Source organism: Oncorhynchus tshawytscha, linkage group LG29 (genome assembly GCF_018296145.1).
Source record: "Oncorhynchus tshawytscha isolate Ot180627B linkage group LG29, Otsh_v2.0, whole genome shotgun sequence".
NCBI lineage: Eukaryota > Metazoa > Chordata > Actinopteri > Salmoniformes > Salmonidae > Oncorhynchus > Oncorhynchus tshawytscha.
In genome coordinates, this window is record NC_056457.1 from 32446878 (window position 1) to 32472053 (window position 25176).

A 25176-nucleotide genomic window follows, 5' to 3' on the forward strand; every position below is an offset into this window, starting at 1 on the left:
ATTTGAATGGAGAAATCCGAGACCAGCGCTCCGTTTCGATCCTTTCAGTATCGACTCCGATGACGTACTTAACGACCGCTATCTCTGCATGGCATTTTGGGAAACGCATGTTACTTCTTCGGCCGTTGTAGAAAACGTGCATCGTTGAAACACTCATAAGAATAAATTCTATTGCTACCGGGGAAACCGGGCCCAGTACAGTCCAATGTAAACTATTTCTCTACTATATCAACCAGAAGTTTTGGGGATTTTTATTTAGTCCCTAAAGCACTGAGAGTAGACACTGCCATAGCTTACATTAAACATCTCCTTAAATCGTAGAAGCGTCCATCTTCTAGGTAGACTGACAGATATACTGTAGATACGGTCTGCTGTGCTCTGCTTTTTGCTCCTTCTCAGATTGATGGTCTCTTTGTTTAGGGACCTCAAGGAGAGCCGGGACCACCAGGTCAGCAGGGGATCCCAGGAACACAAGTGAGTATTACAGACAGTGTACAGTATTACAGGCACTATACAGTATTACAGACAATATACAGTAACATACAGTATTACAGGCACTATACAGTATTACAGACAGTATACAGTAAGAGTCAGTATACAGTATTAAAGACAATGCACAGTATTACAGACAGTATATAGTATTACATACAGTATACAGTACTACATACACTATAGAGTATTACAGACAGTGCACAGTATTACAGACAGTGCACAGTGTTACAGACAGTGCACAGTATTACAGACAGTGCACAGTGTTAGACAGTGCACAGTATTACAGACAGTGCACAGTATTACAGACAGTGCACAGTATTACAGACAGTGCACAGTATTACAGACAGTGCACAGTACTACAGACAGTGCACAGTATTACAGACAGTGCACAGTACTACAGACAGTATACAGTTTTACAGACAGTATACAGTACTACAGACACTATACAATACTACAGACAGTATACAGTAATAGACAGTATACAGTACTACAGACAGTATACAGTACTACAGACAGTATACAGTATTAGACAGTATACAGAACCACAGACAGTAACAGTACCACAGACAGTATACAGTATTTCAGACATTATCACAGACTACAGACAGACAGTATCTTCATGTCAAGCTAGAGACGTGGGTTTTATAAACACCAGAAGGTCAAAGGTCATAAATGACTGATGATGTAGGCTTCTAGTAATAGCAGTTTGTTTTACCTATAACACCCTCAAATCCCAAACACCGGTTTCGAGTACTTTCAGCAATAGAGTAATTTGTAAAAAAAAAAATATATATATATACATACAATAATAATACACTACCGTTCAGAAGTTTGGGGTCACTTAGAAATATCTTTGTTTTTGAAAGAAAAGCAACATTTTTGTTGATTAAAATAACATCAAGTTGATCAGAAATACAGTGTAGACATTGTTAATGTTATAAATGACTATTGCTGCTGATATATGTAGATATATATCTACATAGAGTACAGAGGCCCATTATCAGCAACCATCACTCCTGTATTCCAATTAGCTAACTCATTTACAACATTAACAATGTCTACACTTTATTTCCGATCAATATGACGTTACTTTAATAGCGAAAAATGTGCTTTTCTTTCAAAATCAACAACATTTCTAAGTGACCCCAAAACTTTGTACGGTAGTGTATTATAGATAAATAAATATACAGCACCACTCAAACGTTTTGACACACCTACTCATTCAAATGTTTTTCTTTTGTTTACTATTTCCTACATTGTAGAATAATAGTGAAGACATCAAAACTATGAAATAACACATATGGAATCATGCAGTAACCAAAAAGTGTTAAACAAATCAAAATATATTTTATATTTAAGATTCTTCAAAGTAGCCACCCTTCGCTTTGATGACAGCTTTGCACACGCTTTGCATTCTCTCAACCAACTTCACCTGAAATGCTTTTCCAACAGTCTTGAAGGAGTTCCCACATATGCTGAGCACTTGTTGGCTGCTTTTCCTTCACTCTGCGGTCCAACTCATCCCAAACCAACTCAATTGGGTTGAGGTCGGGTAATTGTGGAGGCCAGGTCATCTGATGCAGCACCTCATCACTCTCCTTCTTGGTCTAATAGCCCACAGCCTGGAGGTGTGTTGGGTCATTATCCTGTTGAAAAACAAATGATAGTCCCACTTAGCGCAAACCAGATGGGATGGCATATCTCTGCAGAATGCTGTGGTAGCCATGCTGGTTAAATGTGCCTTAAATTCTAAATAAATCACAGAAAGTGTTAACAGCAAAACACCTTCACACCATCACACCTCCTCCTCCATGCTTCACGGTGGGAGCCACATGTGAAGATCATCCGTTCATCCGTTCAAAATAGTAAAAATAAAGTAAAACCCTTGAATGAATAGGTGTGTCCAGACTTTCGACTGGTACTGTATATGCATTCTGTAAGTATTCATACCCTTTGACTTTTTCCACATTGTGTTACCTTACAGGTTTGTTCTAAAAAAGGTTTAAATTATTTTTTCCCTTCATCAATCTACACCCAATACCCTATAGTTATAAAACCTAAACAGGTTCTCTGAAATTTTTGCACATCAATAAAATATAAAGACTGAAATATGACATTAACACACTAAGTATTCAGACCCTTTACTTAGTGCTTTGTTTAAGCACCTTTGGCAGCGATTACAGCCTTGAGTCTTCTTGGTTAGGACGCTACAAGCTTGGCACACTTGTTTTTGGGGAGTTTCTCCCATTCTTCTCTGCAGATCCTCTCATGCGCTGTCAGGTTGGATGGGGAGCTTCACTGCACAGGTATTTTCAGGTCTCTACCAAGATGTTAGATCGGGTTCAAGTCCAGGCTCTGGCTGGGTCACTGAAGGACATTCAGAGACTTGTCCCGAAGGCACCCATGCGTTGTCTTGGCTGTGTGCTTAGGGTCATTGTTCTGTTGGAATGTGAGCCTTTGCCCCAGTCTGAGGTCCTGAATGCTCTGGAGCAGGTTTTCATCCAGGATCTCTCTGTACTTTGCTCTGTTCATCTTTCCCTCGATCCTGACTAGTCTCCCAGTCCCTTAAAACTTCTTAAGGCTAGGGTGCAGTATTCAGATGGTCGGATGACTGACGTGCCCAAAGTGAACTGCATGTTACTCAGGCCCAGAAGCTAGCATATGCATATTATTAGTTGGTTTGGATAGAAAACACTCTGAAGTTCCTAAAACAGTTAGAATAATATCTGTGAGTCTAACAGAACTGATTTGGCAGGCGAAACCCCGAGCACAATCCATCCAGGGATTTTTTGTTGTTGTTGAGGTCAATACGTTTTCCATTGGTTTTCTATGGAAAGCCCTTTTTAATAGGAATCTGGTGGCAGTTTCTATGGCTTCCACTAGATGTCACCATTTAGAAATTGGTTGATGTTTTCTTCTGAGAAATGAAGAAGTAGCCCTGTTCTTTCCATGTGTCACTCCAGGTGGATTCTAGTCTTTTGGTGCACGCGACCTGTAACGTGCTTCACTTTGTTTTCGTCCAGTATTTAACACAATTTATCCCGTCTTAAATTGCAGCGATTATTTACGCTTTAAGATACCTAAATTTGGATTAGGAACATTGTTTGAAATGTTTGGACCAAGTTTACAGGTAACTTATTAGATACTTTGTAGTCATGTTGGGCGAGTTGGAACCGGTGTATTTTCTGAATCAAACGCGCCAAATAAATAAAAATTTTGGGGTTATAAAGAAGGAATTTATCGAACAAAAGGAACATTTTTGATGTTTCTGGGACATTTTGGAGTGCCAACAGAAGAAGATTTTCAAAGGTAAGGCATGAATTATATCGTTATATCGTTTCAACCTGGCTGGTTGAAATCTGATTTTCATTTGTTTGTATGCGGGTGCTGTCCTCATATAATCGCATGGTCTGCTTTCGCCATAAAGCCTTTTGAAATATGACACTGCAACAAGTTAAGCTTTATTTTGATGTATTATATATGCATGTTTTGTGAATTTTTTGTTATTTCTGTTTTTGAACTTGGCGCGGTGCAATTTCACTGGATTTTGTCAAATCAATCCCGTTACCGGGATCTGAGAGGGATCACAAAGAAGTTTTAAGGTGAAAAACACAACATGCTGCCAACACAATGCTTCACATAGGGACGCTGCCAGTTTTCCTCCAGTTGTGACACTTCGCAGACATTATGCTTGGCCAAAGAGTTCAATCTTGGTTCCGTCAGACCAGAGAATTTTGTTTCTTATGGTGAGAGACCTTTAGGTGCCTTTTGGCAAACTCCAAGCTGGTTGACATCTGCCTTTCATTGAGGAGTGGCTTCCGTCTGGCCACTCTACCATAAAGGCCTGATTGGTGGAGTGCTGCAGAGATGGTTGTCCTTCTGGAAGGTTCTTCCATCTCCACAGAGGAACTCTAGAGCTCTGTCAGAGTGAGCATCGAGTTCTTGGTCACCTCCCTGACCTAGGCCCTTCTCCCCCTGCTAGGAAGAGTCTTGATGGTTCCAAACTTCTTCCATTTAAGAATGATGGATGCAACTGTGTTCTTGGGGACCTTCAATGTTGCAGATATTTTTGGTACCCTTCCCCAGATCTGTGCCTCGACACAATTCTGTCTCGGAGCTCTTCGACATCATGGCTTGTTTCCGAGTCTTTCCAAATCATGTCCATTCAATTGCCTTTACCACAGGTGGCCTCATCAAGTTTAAGAAACATCTCAAGGCTGATCAATGGAAACAGGATGCACCTGAGCTCAAAACTGTATGTTTACAATAAAGACTAGCTTGCATGTACAAATAGTAGTCAAACTAGCTTGGAAGAGTATACTGTTGATAAAGGTTGAAGTGGCTATTGACACTCAGCACACACATGAACAATGTGTCTTTATTTGTGTGTAATGTCTGAAAATAGATAATTGTCTCACTCTGATTTCTGAGGTGTCAACATCTTATGGAAATATACTGCTCTTTGATGATCATTTACACCATCAATTATCTCTCCCTCCTCTTCCCCTCCCCTTGTCCCGTCCTCTCCCCTCCTCCTCCCCTCCTCTCCCCTGCTCTCCCCTCTTCCTCCTCTCCCCCTCTCCTCTTCCTCCTCTCCTCCCTTCCTCCTCTCCCCTCCTCCTCTCCCCTCCTCTTCCTTCTCCTCTCCCCCTCTTCCTCCTCTTCCTTCTCTCCCCTCCTCTCCTCTTCCTCCTCTTCCTCCTCCTTCTCTCTCCTCTTCTCCCCCTCCCCTCCCCTTCCCTCTTTTCCTTCCTCTCTTTGTCTCCCCCTCTTTCTCCCTGGAGCTGTAGAAGGTACAAACAGAGATTTTCTTTGGATATTTTGCTGGGGTTTCTGGGGGTTGAGCAAAGCGGTGAAAGTATGTCATTCATGTCTGTGGAATGCCTGCAGCAGGCTCCCGAGCTCCAGCACAGCCTCAGATTATTCTCTTTTTCCCCCACACACACACACACACACAAAATTACACACACAGTGTCAGGGCCGTTTAAAGAACTCGACCAAGGTGCAGCGTGGTGTGCGTACATATTCCTTTTATTCATACGACGCCGACAAAAACAATAAACAATCCAAAAACCAACTGTGAAGCTTAAGGCTATAGTGCCAACAAACAAAGACAACTACCCACAAAGACAGGTGGGAAAAAGGGCTGTCTAAGTATGGTTCCCAATCAGAGACAACGACAGACAGCTGTCCCTGATTGAGAAACATACCCGGCCAAAACCAAAAAATACAAACACATAGAAAAAGGAACATAGAATGCCCACGCAAATCACACCCTGACCAAACCAAAATAGAGATGTAAAAATCTCTAAGGTCAGGGCGTGACACACACACAAAAAAACACACACGTGCGCACACACACACACACTCAAGAACAAATACGGTCCCAACATTCTTACCCCCGCACCTGAGTTAGTACCTTCTGCTGAGTTCCTTATGCCCCTCCATGTCCCCAGCTGTGTGTGTGTGTGTGTGTGTGTGTGTGTGTGTACGCATTTGTGTGCGTGTGTGCTTGTGCTGCAACTATGGCAACAAACTCTGAAGTTGTCTGTCTGCTTCTGTCCTGCAGGGACTTCCTGGTCCTCAAGGTCCCATCGGACCACCCGGTGAAAGAGTAAGTTGGAGCTCTGCTCTTCTGTTGCCTGTCAACAAAACTGACCTGAAAGTGTCGTGTTCGTAAGGTAGTGGTACAAAAGACAAATTGTTAAATGTCTGATCTGTTAGATGTAGATTTAAAATACACAGACTGGAAAATACTTGTTTACTATAGTACTGTACTGGAAGGGTTTTGCTTATGTTATGTCAACCCCCCTTACGCTATAATATGTAGTGAATTAATGTTTGAAGACCTAGTACCTCCTCTGAGGACCGAGTATCTCTGAGGACCTCATATCTCCTCTGAGGACCTAATATCTCCTCTGCGGACCTAGTACCTCCTCTGAGGACCGAGTATCTCTGAGGACCTCATATCTCCTCTGAGGACCTAATATCTCCTCTGCGGACCTAGTACCTCCTCTGAGGACCGAGTATCTCTGAGGACCTAATATCTCCTCTGAGGACCTAATATCTCCTCTGAGGACCTAGTACCTCCTCTGAGGACCTAGTACCTCCTCTGAGGACCTAGTATGTCCTCTGAGGACCTAGTATGTCCACTGAGGACCTAGTATGTCCTCTGAGGACCTAGTGTCTCCTCTGAGGACCTAGTATGTCCTCTGAGGACCTAGTGTCTCCTGAGGACCTAGTGTCTCCTCTGAGGACCTAGTGTCTCCTCTGAGGACCTAGTGTCTCCTCTGAGGACCTAGTGTCTCCTCTGAGGACCTAGTGTCTCCTCTGAGGACCTAGTGTCTCCTCTGAGGACCGAGTATCTCCTCTGAGGACCGAGTATCTCTGAGGACCTAGTGTCTCCTCTGAGGACCTAGTACCTCCTCTGAGGACCGAGTATCTCTGAGGACCTAGTATGTCCTCTGAGGACCTAGTGTCTCCTCTGAGGACCTAGTGTCTCCTCTGAGGACCTAGTGTCTCCTCTGAGGACCTAGTGTCTCCTCTGAGGACCTAGTACCTCGGAGGAGGACCTAGTACTTCCTCTGAGGACCTAGTACTTCCTCGGAGGAGGACCTAGTACCTCCTCGGAGAACCTAGTATCTCCTCTGGAACATAAAAATAGTATTATTCTCAGATAGTTTTTCTCCAAGGTAATATCAGTCCTCCCAGAAACAGTGCTGAGGTCAGCAGATACATTGTTAAAGTACAGTGTCGATTTGACCTTTAATCAGTCAGTGTTTCTATGTGTCTCTGTTTACAGGGGCCTCACGGCAGGTCGGGGTTGGCCGGTTTACCTGGATCAGATGGGCCTCCTGTACGTGATCTTCTGTTAACTCTGTCTCACACTCTTCTCCTCCTCTCACACTGTTGACTCAGACAACCCACCAGTACATACTGTAGTTTATAGAGGAGTAGAACCCACCAGTACACACTGTAGTTTATAGAGGAGTAGAACCCACCAGTACACACTGTAGTTTATAGAGGAGTAGAACCCAACCAGTACACACTGTAGTTTATAGAGGAGTAGAACCCACCAGTACATACTGTAGTTTATAGAGGAGTAGAACCCACCAGTACACACTGTAGTTTATAGAGGAGTAGAACCCACCAGTACACACTGTAGTTTATAGAGGAGTAGAACCCACCAGTACACACTGTAGTTTATAGAGGAGTAGAACCCACCAGTACATACTGTAGTTTATAGAGGAGTAGAACCCACCAGTACATACTGTAGTTTATAGAGGAGTAGAACCCACCAGTACACACTGTAGTTTATAGAGGAGTATGACAACCCACCAGTACACACTGTAGTTTATAGAGGAGTAGAACCCACCAGTACATACTGTAGTTTATAGAGGAGTAGAAACCCACCAGTACACACTGTAGTTTGTCTCCCTTCCACTTCAAACCACCATCCAACATCTCTTTGAATGTTGTACTATTGTATAACCTACAGTGTTTTTATTTTTTTAATTTTATTTCACCTTTATTTAACCAGGTAGGCCAGTTGAGAACAAGTTCTCATTTGCAACTGCGACCTGGCCAAGATAAAGCATAGCAGTGTGAGCAGACAACACAGAGTTACACATGGAATAAACAATTAACAAGTCAATAACACAGTAGAAAACAAAGGGGGGAGTCTATATACAATGTGTGCAAAAGGCATGAGGAGGTAGGCGAATAATTACAATTTTGCAGATTAACACTGGAGTGATAAATGATCAGATGGTCATGTACAGGTAGAGATATTGGTGTGCAAAAGAGCAAGTAAATAAATAAAAACAGTATGGGGATGGGGTAGGTGAAAATGGGTGGGCTATTTACCAATAGACTATGTACAGCAGCAGCGATCGGTTAGCTGCTCAGATAGCTGATGTTTGAAGTTGGTGAGGGAGATAAAAGTCTCCAACTTCAGCAATTTCTGCAATTCGTTCCAGTCACAGGCAGCAGAGTACTGGAACGAAAGGCGGCCAAATGAGGTGTTGGCTTTAGGGATGATCAGTGAGATACACCTGCTGGAGCGCGTGCTACGGATGGGTGTTGCCATCGTGACCAGTGAACTGAGATAAGGCGGAGCTTTACCTTTACCTAGCATTGTAGATGACCTGGAGCCAGTGGGTCTGGCGACGAATATGTAACGAGGGCCAGCCGACTAGAGCATACAGGTCGCAGTGGTGGGTGGTATAAGGTGCTTTAGTGACAAAACGGATGGCACTGTGATAGACTGCATCCAGTTTGCTGAGTAGAGTGTTGGAAGCCATTTTGTAGATGACATCGCCGAAGTCGAGGATCGGAAGGATAGTCAGTTTTACTAGGGTAAGCTTGGCGGCGTGAGTGAAGGAGGCTTTGTTGCGGAATAGAAAGCCGACTCTTGATTTGATTTTCGATTGGAGATGTTTGATATGAGTCTGGAAGGAGAGTTTGCAGTCTAGCCAGACACCTAGGTACTTATAGATGTCCACATATTCAAGGTCGGAACCATCCAGGGTGGTGATGCTAGTCGGGCATGCGGGTGCAGGCAGCGATCGGTTGAAAAGCATGCATTTGGTTTTACTAGCGTTTAAGAGCAGTTGGAGGCCACGGAAGGAGTGTTGTATGGCATTGAAGCTTGTTTGGAGGTTAGATAGCACAGTGTCCAATGACGGGCCGAAAGTATATAGAATGGTGTCGTCTGCGTAGAGGTGGATCAGGGAATCGCCCGCAGCAAGAGCAACATCATTGATATATACAGAGAAAAGAGTCGGCCCGAGAATTGAACCCTGTGGCACCCCCATAGAGACTGCCAGAGGACCGGACAGCATGCCCTCCGATTTGACACACTGAACTCTGTCTGAAAAGTAATTGGTGAACCAGGCAAGGCAGTCAACCGAAAAACCGAGGCTACTGAGTCTGCCGATAAGAATATGGTGATTGACAGAGTCGAAAGCCTTGGCAAGGTCAATGAAGACGGCTGCACAGTACTGTCTTTTATCGATGGCGGTTATGATATCGTTTAGTACCTTGAGTGTTGCTGAGGTGCACCCGTGACCGGCTCGGAAACCAGATTGCACAGCGGAGAAGGTACGGTGGGATTCGAGATGGTCAGTGACCTGTTTGTTGACTTGGCTTTCGAAGACCTTAGATAGGCAGGGCAGGATGGATATAGGTCTGTAACAGTTTGGGTCCAGGGTGTCTCCCCCTTTGAAGAGGGGGATGACTGCGGCAGCTTTCCAATCCTTGGGGATCTCAGACGATATGAAAGAGAGGTTGAACAGGCTGGTAATAGGGGTTGCGACAATGGCGGCGGAAAGTTTCAGAAATAGGGGGTCCAGATTGTCAAGCCCAGCTGATTTGTACGGGTCCAGGTTTTGCAGCTCTTTCAGAACATCTGCTATCTGGATTTGGGTAAAGGAGAACCTGGAGAGGCTTGGGCGAGGAGCTGCCGGGGGGGCAGAGCTGTTGGCCGAGGTTGGAGTAGCCAGGCGGAAGGCATGGCCAGCCGTAGAGAAATGCTTATTGAAGTTTTCGATAATCATGGATTTATCGGTGGTGACCGTGTTACCTAGCCTCAGTGCAGTGGGCAGCTGGGAGGAGGTGCTCTTGTTCTCCATGGACTTCACAGTGTCCCAGAACTTTTTGGAGTTGGAGCTGCAGGATGCAAACTTCTGCCTGAAGAAGCTGGCCTTAGCTTTCCTGACTGACTGCGTGTATTGGTTCCGGACTTCCCTGAACAGTTGCATATCCCGGGGACTATTCGATACTATTGCAGTCCGCCACAGGATGTTTTTGTGCTGGTCGAGGGCAGTCAGGTCTGGGGTGAACCAAGGACTGTATCTGTTCTTAGTTTTGCATTTTTTGAACGGAGCATGCTTATCTAAAATGGTAAGGAAGTTACTTTTAAAGAATGACCAGGCATCCTCAACTGACGGGATGAGGTCAATGTCCTTCCAGGATACCCGGGCCAGGTCGATTAGAAAGGCCTGCTCACAGAAGTGTTTTAGGGAGCGTTTGACAGTGATGAGGGGTGGTCGTTTGACTGCGGCTCCGTAGCGGATACAGGCAATGAGGCAGTGATCGCTGAGATCCTGGTTGAAGACAGCGGAGGTGTATTTGGATGGCCAGTTGGTCAGGATGACGTCTATGAGGGTGCCCTTGTTTACAGAGTTAGGGTTGTACCTGGTGGGTTCCTTGATGATTTGTGTGAGATTGAGGGCATCTAGCTTAGATTGTAGGACTGGCGGGGTGTTAAGCATATCCCAGTTTAGGTCACCTAACAGAACAAACTCTGAGGATAGATGGGGGGCGATCAATTCAAAAATGGTGTCCAGGGCACAGCTGGGAGCTGAGGGGGGTCGGTAGCAGGCGGCAACAGTGAGAGACTTATTTCTGGAGAGAGTAATTTTCAAAATTAGTAGTTCGAACTGTTTGGGTATGGACCTGGAAAGTATGACATTACTTTGCAGGCTATCTCTGCAGTAGACTGCAACTCCTCCCCCTTTAGCAGTTCTATCTTGACGGAAGATGTTATAGTTGGGTATGGAAATCTCTGAATTTTTGGTGGCCTTCCTGAGCCAGGATTCAGACACAGCAAGGACATCAGGGTTAGCAGAGTGTGCTAGAGCAGTGAGTAAAACAAACTTAGGGAGGAGGCTTCTGATGTTGACATGCATGAAACCAAGGCTTTTTCGATCACAGAAGTCAACAAATGAGGGTGCCTGGGGACATGCAGGGCCTGGGTTTACCTCCACATCACCCGCGGAACAGAGAAGGAGTAGTATGAGGGTGCGGCTAAAGGCTATCAAAACTGGTCGCCTAGAGCGTTGGGGACAGAGAATAAGAGGAGCAGGTTTCTGGGCATGGTAGAATATATTCAGGGCATAATGCGCAGACAGGGGTATGGTGGGGTGCGGGTACAGCGGGGGTAAGCCCAGGCACTGGGTGATGATGAGAGAGGTTGTGTCTCTGGACATGCTGGTTGTAATGGGTGAGGTCACCGCATGTGTGGGAGGTGGGACAAAGGAGTTATCAGGGGTATGAAGAGTAGAACTAGGGGCTCCATTGTGAACTAGAACAATGATAACTAACCTGAGCAACAGTATACAAGGCATATTGACATTTGAGAGAGACATACAGCGAGGCATACAGTAATCACAGGTGTTGAATTGGGAAAGCTAGCTTAAACAGTAGGTGAGACAACAGCTAATCAGCTAGCACAACAACAGCAGGTAAAATGGCGTTGACTAGGCAACGGGGCCGACAGATAAACATAAACAAGCAGAATGGAGTACCGTGATTAATGGACAGTCCAGAGTGCATCAGCTATGTAGCCAAGAGATCAGTGTCCAGGGGGCAGCGGTGGATGGGGCAGGGAAGCTGGACTGGCGAGTGTTATCCAGGTTGAAAAAAAGTTAACAATGACTAAATAGCTTGTAGCTAGTTAGCTGGTTAGCTTCTGGAGGTTCTTGAGTGTGTTCTAAAATTTAAAATAATAGCGATTCCGTGTCACATTGGGTGAGGCAGGTTTCCGGAAAGGTATAAACAGATTAAAAATCAAGAAGAGATAGGAAGTAAATATGGGTCCGGTGAGTGTTTGGGATGCGGCGATTCAGACAGTTAGCAGGCCTGTGCTAACAAGCTAACAGTTCGTAGGCCCGGGCTAGACAAGCTAGCAGTTAGCAGGCCTGTGCTAACAAGCTAACAGTTCGTAGGCCCGGGCTAAACAAGGTAGCAGTTAGCGGACCGGGGCTAGACAAGCTAGCAGTTAGCAGGCCGAGTTTAGCAAGCAGGGAGATAGCGAGGGCTAGAGAGTTGGCCTTTAGGGGACGTCGCGATGGGGTGAGTCTGTTTATTCCTCTTCATGCGGTGACATCGATAGACCGGTCGTGGGCCCGGGTATTGTAGCCCAGGAGTATGCTACGGTGGTAGTACAGGTGCGCTGGCCGGGCTAGCTTCACGCTAAGTGGTTGGAAGCGCTAGCCAGGAGTAATCATCCGGGGTTGCGGTTTAGCTAGATAGCTAGTTGTGAAGACCCAGCTGAAATGTTCCGTTTGCGGTGGGAATCCAGGGATGAATCCGGGGATGAAAAATAAATAGGTCCGTTATGCTCTGGTTAGAATCGCGTTGTTCGAGCTGGCGAGAGCTTTCCGAGCTAAAGGTTAGCTTAGCTGATGACCGGTTAGCTGAAGACCGCTAGCATAGCTGGTGGTTAGCCGGCTAGCTTCAGTTGAGGGGTTCCGGTTCGAAGTAAATATAAATACTTTAGGAAAAATAGCTACATTGGGTGAGGCGGGTTGCAGGAGAGTATTTGGAAGTATTTGGAAGCTTAGGTTTAGCAAAATGTTTTTGAAGAAAAATATGTAAAAAACGAAAAATAGACGATATATACAAGGGACACGACGAGACAGGACGGCTTACTGCTACGCCATCGTGTGATGGTCAGGGTGAGAGAGAGGCATCTTGAGGCCTAACAGTCAGGGTGAGAGAGAGGCATCTTGAGGCCTAACGGTCAGGGTAAGAGAGAGGCATCTTGAGGCCTAACGGTCAGGGTAAGAGAGAGGCATCCAGAGGCCTAACGGTCAGTGTGAGAGAGAGGCATCATGAGGCCTAACGGTCAGTGTGAGAGAGCGGCATCATGAGGCCTAACGGTCAGGGTGAGAGAGAGAGAGGCATCCTGAGGCCTAAGGGTCAGGGTGAGAGAGAGAGGCATCCTGAGGCCTAAGGGTCAGGGTGAGAGAGAGAGGCATCCTGAGGCCTAAAGCCTCGTCATTTACAGCCTTCTGCCCTTCTATCTCGTCACACATTTAATTCATACCAGGCTTACAAGTGAAAGGTACATAAACTAACCAGTCAGTCAGACTGAACCTGGAGCTAGGATTGTTAAAACCTCCATCACTACAGTCTGATGTACAGATGTGTTCCATAGAATCAAGCTAGAACATTCTGATGTACAGATGTGTTCCATAGAATCAAGCTAGAACATTCTGATGTACAAATGTGTTCCATAGAATCAAGCTAGAACATTCTGATATACAGATGTGTTCCATAGAATCAAGCTAGAACATTCTGATGTACAGATGTGTTCCATAGAATCAAGCTAGAACATTCTGATATACAGATGTGTTCCATAGAATCAAGCTAGAACATTCTGATGTACAGATGTGTTCCATAGAATCAAGCTAGAACATTCTGATGTACAGATGTGTTCCATAGAATCAAGCTAGAACATTCTGATGTACAGATGTGTTCCATAGAATCAAGCTAGAACATTCTGATATACAGATGTGTTCCATAGAATCAAGCTAGAACAGTCTGATGTACAGATGTGTTCCATAGAATCAAGCTAGAACATTCTGATATACAGATGTGTTCCATAGAATCAAGCTAGAACATTCTGATGTACAGATGTGTTCCATAGAATCAAGCTAGAACATTCTGATATACAGATGTGTTCCATAGAATCAAGCTAGAACATTCTGATGTACAGATGTGTTCCATAGAATCAAGCTAGAACATTCTGATATACAGATGTGTTCCATAGAATCAAGCTAGAACATTCTGATATACAGATGTGTTCCATAGAATCAAGCTAGAACATTCTGATGTACAGATGTGTTCCATAGAATCAAGCTAGAACATTCTGATGTACAGATGTGTTCCATAGAATCAAGCTAGAACATTCTGATGTACAGATGTGTTCCATAGAATCAAGCTAGAACATTCTGATGTTCAGATGTGTTCCATAGAATCAAGCTAGAACATTCTGATATACAGATGTGTTCCATAGAATCAAGCTAGAACAGTCTGATATACAGATGTGTTCCATAGAATCAAGCTAGAACATTCTGATATACAGATGTGTTCCATAGAATCAAGCTAGAACATTCTGATGTACAGATGTGTTCCATAGAATCAAGCTAGAACAGTCTGATGTACAGATGTGTTCCATAGAATCAAGCTAGAACAGTCTGATGTACAGATGTGTTCCATAGAATCAAGCTAGAACATTCTGATGTACAGATGTGTTCCATAGAATCAAGCTAGAACAGTCTGATGTACAGATGTGTTCCATAGAATCAAGCTAGAACTTTCTGATGTACAGATGTGTTCCATAGAATCAAGCTAGAACTTTCTGATATACAGATGTGTTCCATAGAATCAAGCTAGAACTTTCTGATATACAGATGTGTTCCATAGAATCAAGCTAGAACATTCTGATGTACAGATGTGTTCCATAGAATCAAGCTAGAACATTCTGATGTACAGATGTGTTCCATAGAATCAAGCTAGAACATTCTGATATACAGATGTGTTCCATAGAATCAAGCTAGAACATTCTGATATACAGACGTGTTCCATAGAATCAAGCTAGAACATTCTGATATACAGATGTGTTCCATAGAATCAAGCTAGAACATTCTGATATACAGATGTGTTCCATAGAATCAAGCTAGAACATTCTGATATACAGATGTGTTCCATAGAATCAAGCTAGAACATTCTGATGTACAGATGTGTTCCATAGAATCAAGCTAGAACATTCTGATATACAGATGTGTTCCATAGAATCAAGCTAGAACAGTCTGATGTACAGATGTGTTCCATAGAATCAAGCTAGAACAGTCTGATGTACAGATGTGTTCCATAGAATCAAGCTAGAACATTCTGATATACAGACGTGTTCCATAGAATCAAGGTGGTCCATAGAACATTCTGATATACAGACAGGTGTTCCATAGAATCAAGGTGCTAGAACATTCTGATATACAGATGTGTTCCATAGAATCGAGGTGGTCCATAGAGACATCAGGCTCGAGGTGTTCCATAGAGACATCAGGCTCGAGGTGGTCCATAGAGACATCAGGCTCGAGGTGGTCCATAGAGACATCAGGCTCGTCCATAGGTGTTCCATAGAGACATCAGGCTCGAGGTGTTCCATAGAGACATCAGGCTCCATAGAGAGGGTGGTCCATAGAGACATCAGGCTCGAGGTGGTCCATAGAGACATCAGGCTCGAGGTGGTCCATAGAGACATCAGGCTCGAGGTGGTCCATAGAGACATCAGGCTCGAGGTGGTCCATAGAGACATCAGGCTCGAGGTGGTCCATAGAGACATCAGGCTCGAGGTGGTCCATAGAGACATCAGGCTCGAGGTGGTCCAGGACATCAGGAGGTGGTCCATAGAGACATCAGGCTCGAGGTGGTCCATAGAGACATCAGGCTCGAGGTGGTCCATAGAGACATCAGGCTCGAGGTGGTCCATAGAGAGTTTACGTAACATAGAGCATCCATAGTAGAGTAAAGTCCTTTGTGTAATTTATTTTCTTACAGGGCCATCCTGGTAAAGAAGGTCCAACTGGTGAGAAGGGAGCTTTAGTAAGTGCAATTAATTAATGTATTGATTAATTGATTGATTTATATGTAATTATTTTGAATATGATACATAAACAGAATCATTTTGAATGGGTTTTATGACATATCTCTTATTGAGAGACCAATGAAGACATTGTGCTCTCTCTCTCTCTCTCTCTCTCTGTCTCTCTGTCTCTCTGTGTCTTCTCTTCCTCCAGGGCCAGGCAGGTCCCCAAGGTCCTATTGGTTATCCCGGTCATCGTGGTGTCAAGGTACGGTGTTGTTGCTCACCCAGGGGATGTTCAGTAGCATCCTTAAGGTGGGACGTCGTGTCAGGTCGGTAATTGTGGTCTGTTTTCTGTCTATCTATTAGGGTGCCGATGGTGTTCGTGGACTGAAGGGTGGAAAGGGAGAGAAGGTAACGCTTCCTCTTTTCAAAATGTGACGCTTCATATTCCTGCTGCTATTGTGTGTAAGAATGTTTTGATTCCTAGCACTGTCCTGTCTGACCAATGAGTTGGAACACAACGCTCTCTCAAAAAGTCCTGTCACAAAGACTTCTTGCAGTCCAAAATGCCTACACTCTCATCTCAGTAAACACACCAAATGCCTACACTCTCATCTCAGTAAACACACCAAACGCCTAAACTCTCATCTCAGTAAACACACCAAATGCCTAAACTCTCATCTCAGTAAACACACCAAATGCCTACACTCTCATCTCAGTAAACACACCAAACCCTTAAACTCTTAGAAAAAAAGGGTTCCAAAAGGGTTCTTCAGCTGTCCCCATAGGATAACTATTTTTGTTTCATTTTTGTTTCGGCTGTTCCTATCGGAGAACCCTTTTTGAAGAACCATTTTTGGTTCCAGGTAGAACTATGCTGCGTTCCATGTAGAACCCTGTGGAACCCTGTGTGACTCTACATGGAACTCAAAGGGGTTCTACCTGGAACAAAAAATGGTTCTTCAAAGGGTTCTCCAATAGGAACAGCCTAAAAACCCCTTTTAGGTTCTAGATAGAACCTTTTTTTCTAAGAGTATATGAAGGAGTTTCCTGATGTCAGGACAGACATGGTTGTTCCTTCAAGAACATTCAGGGATTCTTCATCAGGGTTGTCCCATTGACATTAGGGTTGTCCCATTGACATCAGGGTTGTCCCATTGACATCAGCGTTGTTCCAATGACATCAGGGTTGTTCCAATGACATCAGGGTTGTCCCAATGACATCAGGGTTGTCCCAATGACGTCAGGGTTGTCCCAATGACGTCAGGGTTGTCCCAATGACGTCAGGGTTGTCCCAATGACGTCAGGGTTGTCCCAATGACGTCAGGGTTGTCCCAATGACATCAGGGTTGTCCCAATGACATCAGGGTTGTCCCAATGACATCAGGGTTGTCCCATTGGATGCCCCTGTCGCAAAGTCTTCCTGCAGTCCAAAATGTCCCCTCTACTCCTAACTGTATTACAACAGCCTCTTTGTATAAATACATGAATATAATTGAAAACCAAGAGCATGATGCTGATCCACTATTAAAGTTTTGTTTTTACAACAGTAACATCATGGATATCAGGGTTATTACTGAAGTTAGGTTTTAAATTAACTTATGTTGAGGTTTTAATGCAAACCCAAAACCTTGAGGAAGGAAGCTAGTGTTGGTTCTGAATAGAAAATGAATGCACACCATCCCAGAGGTGAGGGCTTGTTGTGAAACATAAAACATGGTTTCACTGCTATGGGTGCATCCACACAACTACATGTGTTAGGAGGAGAAGAGACACAAACAGGTGACAGACTGCACAGAGAGACTCAGAGAACAACAACAGAGATAAGTAAAGTACACAGTGGGAGACAGAGAACAGAGAGAATGGAGTCAGTGGGAGACAGAGAACAGAGAGAATGGAGTCAGTGGGAGACAGAGAACAGAGAGAATGGAGTCAGTGGGAAACAGAGAACAGAGAGAATGGAGTCAGTGGGAGACAGAGAACAGAGAGAATGGAGTCAGTGGGAGACAGAGAACAGAGAGAATGGAGTCAGTGGGAGACAGAGAACAGAGAGAATGGAGTCAGTGGGAAACAGAGAACAGAGAGAATGGAGTCAGTGGGAGACAGAGAACAGAGAGAATGGAGTCAGTGGGAGACAGAGAACAGAGAGAATGGAGTCAGTGGGAGACAGAGAACAGAGAGAATGGAGTCAGTGGGAGACAGAGAACAGAGAGAATGGAGTCAGTGGGAGACAGAGAACAGAGAGAATGGAGTCAGTGGGAGACCGAGAACAGAGAGAATGGAGTCAGTGGGAAACAGAGAACAGAGAGAATGGAGTCAGTGGGAGACAGAGAACAGAGAGAATGGAGTCAGTGGGAGACAGAGAACAGAGAGAATGGAGTCAGTGGGAGACCGAGAACAGAGAGAATGGAGTCAGTGGGAGACCGAGAACAGAGAGAATGGAGTCAGTGGGAGACCGAGAACAGAGAGAATGGAGTCAGTGGGAGACCGAGAACAGAGAGAATGGAGTCAGTGGGAGACAGAGAACAGAGAGAATGGAGTCAGTGGGAGACAGAGAACAGAGAGAATGGAGTCAGTGGGAGACAGAGAACAGAGAGAATGGAGTCAGTGGGAAACAGAGAACAGAGAGAATGGAGTCAGTGGGAGACAGAGAACAGAGAGAATGGAGTCAGTGGGAAACAGAGAACAGAGAGAATGGAGTCAGTGGGAGACAGAGAACAGAGAGAATGGAGTCAGTGGGAGACAGAGAACAGAGAGAATGGAGTCAGTGGGAAACAGAGAACAGAGAGAATGGAGTCAGTGGGAAACAGAGAACAGAGAGAATGGAGAAGGTGGGAGAACAGAGAACAGAAAGAATGGAGACAGTGGGAGACAGAACAGAGAGAATGGAGAAGGTGGGAGACAGAACAGAGAGAATGGAGAAGGTGCGAGACAGAGAACAGAGAGAATGGAGAAGGTGCGAGACAGAGAACAGAGAGAATGGAGAAGGTGCGAGACAGAGAACAGAGAGAATGGAGAAGATGCGAGACAGAGAACAGAGAGAATGGAGAAGGTGCGAGACAGAGAACAGAGAGAATGGAGAAGGTGCGAGACAGAGAACAGAGAGAATGGAGAAGTGCGAGACAGAGAACAGAGAGAATGGAGAAGGTGCGAGACAGAGAACAGAGAGAATGGAGAAGGTGCGAGACAGAGAACAGAGAGAATGGAGAAGATGCGAGACAGAGAACAGAGAGAATGGAGAAGGTGCGAGACAGAGAACAGAGAGAATGGAGAAGATGCGAGACAGAGAACAGAGTGAATGGAGAAGGTGCGAAACAGAGAACATAGAGAATGGAGACAGTGGGAGACAGAGAACAGAAAGAATGGAGACAGTGCGAAACAGATGGATGGAGAGAACAGAGGGTGAAAGGTTTCCTTATTCTCTTGTTAACTCATCCACCATGTTTTCTAATGCTCATCCACACGTCCCTATAGCAGCATAACTAAAAAACATCAATAGCTTTTGCTCTTGTGTACATGCAGTGTCATTCCCCTCCTTGGACACCAGATGACAGTAGTCTTCATGGCATACAGACGTATCAAATGAGGTTCCCTGTTTCATAATGGAAAGCTACAGCCCAGATTCATAGACATGTCTAGCGTTGCTATTAGATACAAACAAAATTCTCTTTTAAAAATAAGCATGTATCCAAAGATACTCTGCCACAGCAATTAGGTTACAATTATGTACAAGCTCAAGGCATACTGAATTCCCATGATCACTTACACATAACGACAGGTTAAAGGTCGATTCAATCTCTGTGGTCCATTTAATCTCTGTGGTCCATTTAATCTCTGAGGTCCATTTAATCTCCTACGAAGCAACAAAACAAGTAACCCTTTTATTGACGTTCCCTCTGATTTCAGGGTGAGGACGGTTTCCCTGGTTTCAAGGGAGACATGGGTCTCAAAGGTGACAGGGTGAGTTGACAACTCAATGATACCGATTCAGCCATCATTGTCATGTGTATGGTACACTTTCCACCATAGGCTACAGTAATGGTACAATATCAGATCTGTTGTCTGTTGGATGTACTCAGGGTGAGCTTGGTATGCTTGGGCCCCGTGGTGAGGAAGGACCTGAGGGTCCCAAGGGAAGAGCAGGCCCCAACGGAGAGTCTGGCTCCATGGGGGGTGCTGGAGAGAAGGTGAAGTCTTCATTCTCACTCTCTCTTTGTCCTGTGAGGTCAATCTGTTAGCAGAATATCCCCACAAGCCTGTGGAAATACTTGAATTCCATTTTACAGTACAACTGTTTAAAACAGGAATAGGTTTCTGCACACTTCCAGTCAGATGCATATTTCTAAGCTTTCGGTCAAACGACCTTCATATATGAATGTTTACCAATACATTGTGCTCATTCAAATATTAGTTTATGTTGACTTCTCTGTTGTCTTCAGGGAAAACTGGGTGTTCCAGGGTTACCCGGCTACCCAGGAAGACAAGGACCAAAGGTATGTAAACAAACCCACTCTGTGATGCCTATGAGGATTTCTGGGAAAACTGGGTGTTCCAGGGTTACCCGGCTACCCAGGAAGACAAGGACCAAAGATATGTAAACAAACCCAGTCTGTGATGCCTATGAGGATTTCTGGGAAAACTGGGTGTTCCATGGTTACCCAGGAAGACAAGGACCAAAGGTATGTAAACAAACCCACTCTGTGATGCCAGGAAGACAAGGACCAAAGGTATGTAAACAAACCCACTCTGTGATGCCTATGAGGATTTCTGGGAAAACTGGGTGTTCCAGGGTTACCCGGCTACCCAGGAAGACAAGGACCAAAGGTATGTAAACAAACCCACTCTGTGATGCCTATGAGGATTTCTGGGAAAACTGGGTGTTCCAGGGTTACCCGGCTACCCAGGAAGACAAGGACCAAAGGTATGTAAACAAACCCACTCTGTGATGCCTATGAGGATTTCTGGGAAAACTGGGTGTTCCAGGGTTTCCCGGCTACCCAGGAAGACAAGGACCAAAGGTATGTAAACAAACCCACTCTGTGATGCCTATGAGGATTTCTGGGAAAACTTTAATGAAAAGCATCCCACAAAACCCAGCTCATCTCAGTAAACACACCAAATGCCTAAACTCTTAGAAAGCCTGTCTCTGTCTCCATAGGATAGCTATTTTTTGGTTCAAGGAAAAAACCCTTTTGGTTCCAGGTAGAATGATTTTTGGTTCCATGTAGAACCCTTTGTGTAAAGGACTGTACATGGAACTCAAAGGGGTTCTACCTGGAACCCAAAAAGGGATCTTCAAAGGGTTCTCCAATAGGAACAGCCGAAGAACCCTTTTAGGTTCTAGATAGCACCTTTTTTTTCTAAGAGTGTAGGAAGGAGTTTCCTGATGTCAGGACAGACATGGTTGTTCCTTGAAGAACATTCAGGGATTTTTCATCAGGGTTGTCCCATTGGATGACCTGTGTTTCAATAGATACGATCCAATATGGAGGTACTGTTGATAGTGCCTGTCAGTCTTCATTCTTCTTACACCCAGAAACCAACAAGGCATATTGTGTCCTCAGAGACTTAGATGGTGCACACTGATAATTACCATCATCTCCAGTCAAACACAGACAGGTAGAGTTGGTAATTAGCATCATATCATGTCCCCTAACAGGATATACATGCCCTACTACATTACATCCAGCAATATGCTGTTCAGCAAACCACTGGCAATATGGATTAAAAGATTACAAACATTATGCTGGAAGATTATGTGGCATTCCGTGAGATGGTGTCTAATACATACTCAAATACATACTCATTTACGCCTGAGAGCTATCAGAAGTTCCATTTTCTTTAGAAAGTGAACTATGGAAGTGTTGCCATGGGAGTCAGAAAGCACAGCCTTTGGGTTTAGAATTATGGCAGTTTCATAGTGAGACATTTGTAATCTTTCAAACTCGTGAGTGTTTGGCCCTATCTATTTCCATCACATGACTTTGTGAATTCAGGCTTAGAAAATACTATACCTAAAGCTTTGAGATGGGAAAATAAAACGCTGGATTGATTTCATGTTTGAATGCTTTCGTGAACACCAGGACTGGAAGTATACGGGTAAGCTAGTTTTGAAACTCGGTCTCGGCCTTCGCAACAAAGAGCCATAATTAGAAAGCAGAATGTCTTCATTGAAGTGTGTGTGTGTGTGTGTGTGTGTTTACGTGTTTCCCCAAATCAGTGGGTTTCTTTTTGATGTTGTTTGGCATCTGTTCCATGTTCCATTTACTCATGTGATATGTTATCTCAAAAGAATGTTTACAAAGACATCATGATATTTGAAGTCCTTACAAACAAAGGGAGAGAGTGTGTGTACGTGTTTGTGTTTCATTTCCTTATCGTGTAAACTACATTTTGTACCACATTCATATCGTTTTATTCTGATGGTGATGTCATGAGCTCGTCACTGTTCAGCCGAGGAGTGTTCTGTTGCCTGTCCATGGCACGGTGCAGGCTGGGTACAGACTCATCATATGACGGAGCTCTCTGTGTCTCCTATATACTAATAGAGGTTGACAGTCAACAACAACAACAAATGAAAGCAAAAAAACCCTCTCAAATAATTACTTATGACATGGATATACTGATTCCCGACCCGCCATTTGTTCTCGTTGATCTCCAGGGTTCCAGCGGCTTCCCAGGCTTCCCAGGGGCCAACGGAGAGAAAGGAGCCAGGGTAAAAAATAAATAGTCCAATCCCTGTTTCTGTTTTTGTACGGCAATCACACACACTGTATTATAACACAAGGTAGTTTATTCCTGTTGTAAAACCATTTGATTGATGACTTTGCACAAAATACAACCTCCGAGAATCAATGTGAAAGAGATGGTGAAACTATTGTTTGTTTTCGATGCTTTCCTTTCCAATCTTCAACAGAAAGAAAGTCACACTCACCTCGAGTGTTTTAGCACAGACCTGGACAGTCGCTTTGAGAACAACTTACTGAGAAAGTTTAGGCTGAATTGATCTTGAGGTTTCTGAATTAAATTAAATGTCTTACACTTGTCTGTTCTTCCAAAGGGCGTGGCGGGCAAAACCGGTCCAAGGGGACAAAGAGGTCCAACGGTATGTCCTCCTACCTCAAAGTTCTCCTACCTCACAGTCCTCGTACCTCACAGTCCTCCTACCTCACAGTCCTCCTACCTCACAGTCCTCCTACCTCACAGTCCTCCTACCTCACAGTCCTCCTACCTCAAAGTTCTCCTACCTCACAGTCCTTCTACCTCACAGTCCTCCTACCTCACAGTCCTCCTACCTCACAGTCCTCCTACCTCACAGTCCTCCTACCTCACAGTTCTCCTACCTCACAGTTCTCCTACCACACAGTCCTCCTACCTCACAGTCCTCCTACCTCACAGTCCTCCTACCTCACAGTCCTCCTACCTCACTGTCCTCCTACCTCACAGTCCTCCTACCTCACAGTCCTCCTACCTCACAGTCCTCCTACCTCAGAGTCGTCCTACCTCACATTCAGTATTGCATGAAGTCTTACCTGATCTCATGTCAGTGTGTATTCTGAGCTTTGTCCTCCCCTGTCTCACAGGGTCCACGAGGTGGTCGGGGTGCTAGAGGTTCAACAGGCAAGCCAGGCCCTAAGGTAACTACACTCTCCATCTCAAAGAGATGGTCATAGATTACGTTGTCCAAAGAGATGTGTCATTAATTACGGTGTCCACTTGGGAAACAGTAGAACATCTGATGCTGATTTCCTGTCTTGTTGTGTTTCGCAGGGCACAGCGGGCAACGATGGGCCACCTGGCCCGCCTGGCGAGAGAGTAAGTCCCATAAGGCACTGCTTCCGAGGGGGGATGGGTTATGGTCCAGGGTAGGGGGCTGACCCATCAATAATGAAATATGAAAAGGCTTGGAATAAGAAGCAGTTAATTAAGCAGTTAAACCTCTGATGTTTCCAGGGTAGTTCTGACTGCCTGTCTGACATAGTGGTAGGGTTGACCTGGACAAGTGGTGTTCACCAATGGAAGCAAGGAAGCTACACTACACTACACCATACTACACCACACCCTACTACACTACACCCTACTACACTACACCCTACTACACTACACCATACTACACTACACCCTACTACACTACACCCTACTACACTGTACCCTACTACACCAGACCATACTACACCACACCCTACTACAATACACTCTACTGCACCACATCCTACTATACTACACCACACCATACTACACTACACCATACTACACTATACCATACTACACCATACTACACCATACTGCACCATACTACACCATACTACACTATACCATACTACACTACACCACACCATACTACACTACACCATACTAAACTACACCATACTACGCCATACTGCACCATACTACACCATACTACAGTACACCATACTACACCCACCATACTACACCCACCATACTACACTACAACATACTACACTACACCATTCTATACTACACCATACTACGCCACACCATACTACACTACACCATACTACACTACACCATACTACTCTACACTACACCACACCATACTACACCATACTACACTACACCATTCTATACTACACCATACTATGCCACACCATACTACACTACACCACACCATACTACACCATACTACCCTACACCAAACCATACTTCACCCACCATACTACAATACACCATACTACACTACACCATACTTTACTACACCATACTACACCACACCATACTACACCATTCTATACTACACCATACTACACCACACCATACTTCACCACACCATACTATACTACACCACACCATACTTCACCACACCATACCACACTACACTAAACTACACTACACCATACTTTACTACACCATACTACACCACACCATACTAAACCACACCATACTACACTACACCATAGTACACCATAATATACTACACCACACCATACTACAATACACCATACTACACCACACCATACTACACCACACTACACTACACCATGCTATACTACATCATACTACATTTCACCATACTACTCTACACTACACCACACCATACTGCACCACACCATACTGCACCACACCATACTACTCTACACTACACCACACCATACTATACTACATCATACTACATTACACCATACTACACCACACCATACTACACCACACCATACTACACTACACTACACCATACTACACCACACCATACTACACTACACCATACTGCGCCATACTACACCACACCATATTACACTATACTACACCACAGCCTACTACACCACACCATACTACACCACACCACACCATAC

At 44.5% G+C, this 25176-nt stretch overlaps 1 protein-coding gene across 1 annotated transcript in view; it reads left to right on the top strand.

Annotated features, from left to right (window-relative positions):
* LOC112236786 (collagen alpha-1(XI) chain-like) overlaps positions 1–25176 on the top strand; it is a 251133-nt gene that overhangs the window by 122907 nt on the left and 103050 nt on the right. Inside the window, exons 23-35 of the mRNA XM_042308834.1 lie at positions 421–474; positions 6062–6106; positions 7295–7348; positions 15841–15885; positions 16080–16133; positions 16235–16279; positions 19775–19828; positions 19948–20055; positions 20308–20361; positions 22530–22583; positions 22929–22973; positions 23452–23505; positions 23639–23683. Coding sequence (XP_042164768.1) covers positions 421–474; positions 6062–6106; positions 7295–7348; positions 15841–15885; positions 16080–16133; positions 16235–16279; positions 19775–19828; positions 19948–20055; positions 20308–20361; positions 22530–22583; positions 22929–22973; positions 23452–23505; positions 23639–23683 — 711 coding nt within the window. The remainder of the gene's footprint in view (positions 1–420; positions 475–6061; positions 6107–7294; positions 7349–15840; positions 15886–16079; positions 16134–16234; positions 16280–19774; positions 19829–19947; positions 20056–20307; positions 20362–22529; positions 22584–22928; positions 22974–23451; positions 23506–23638; positions 23684–25176) is intronic.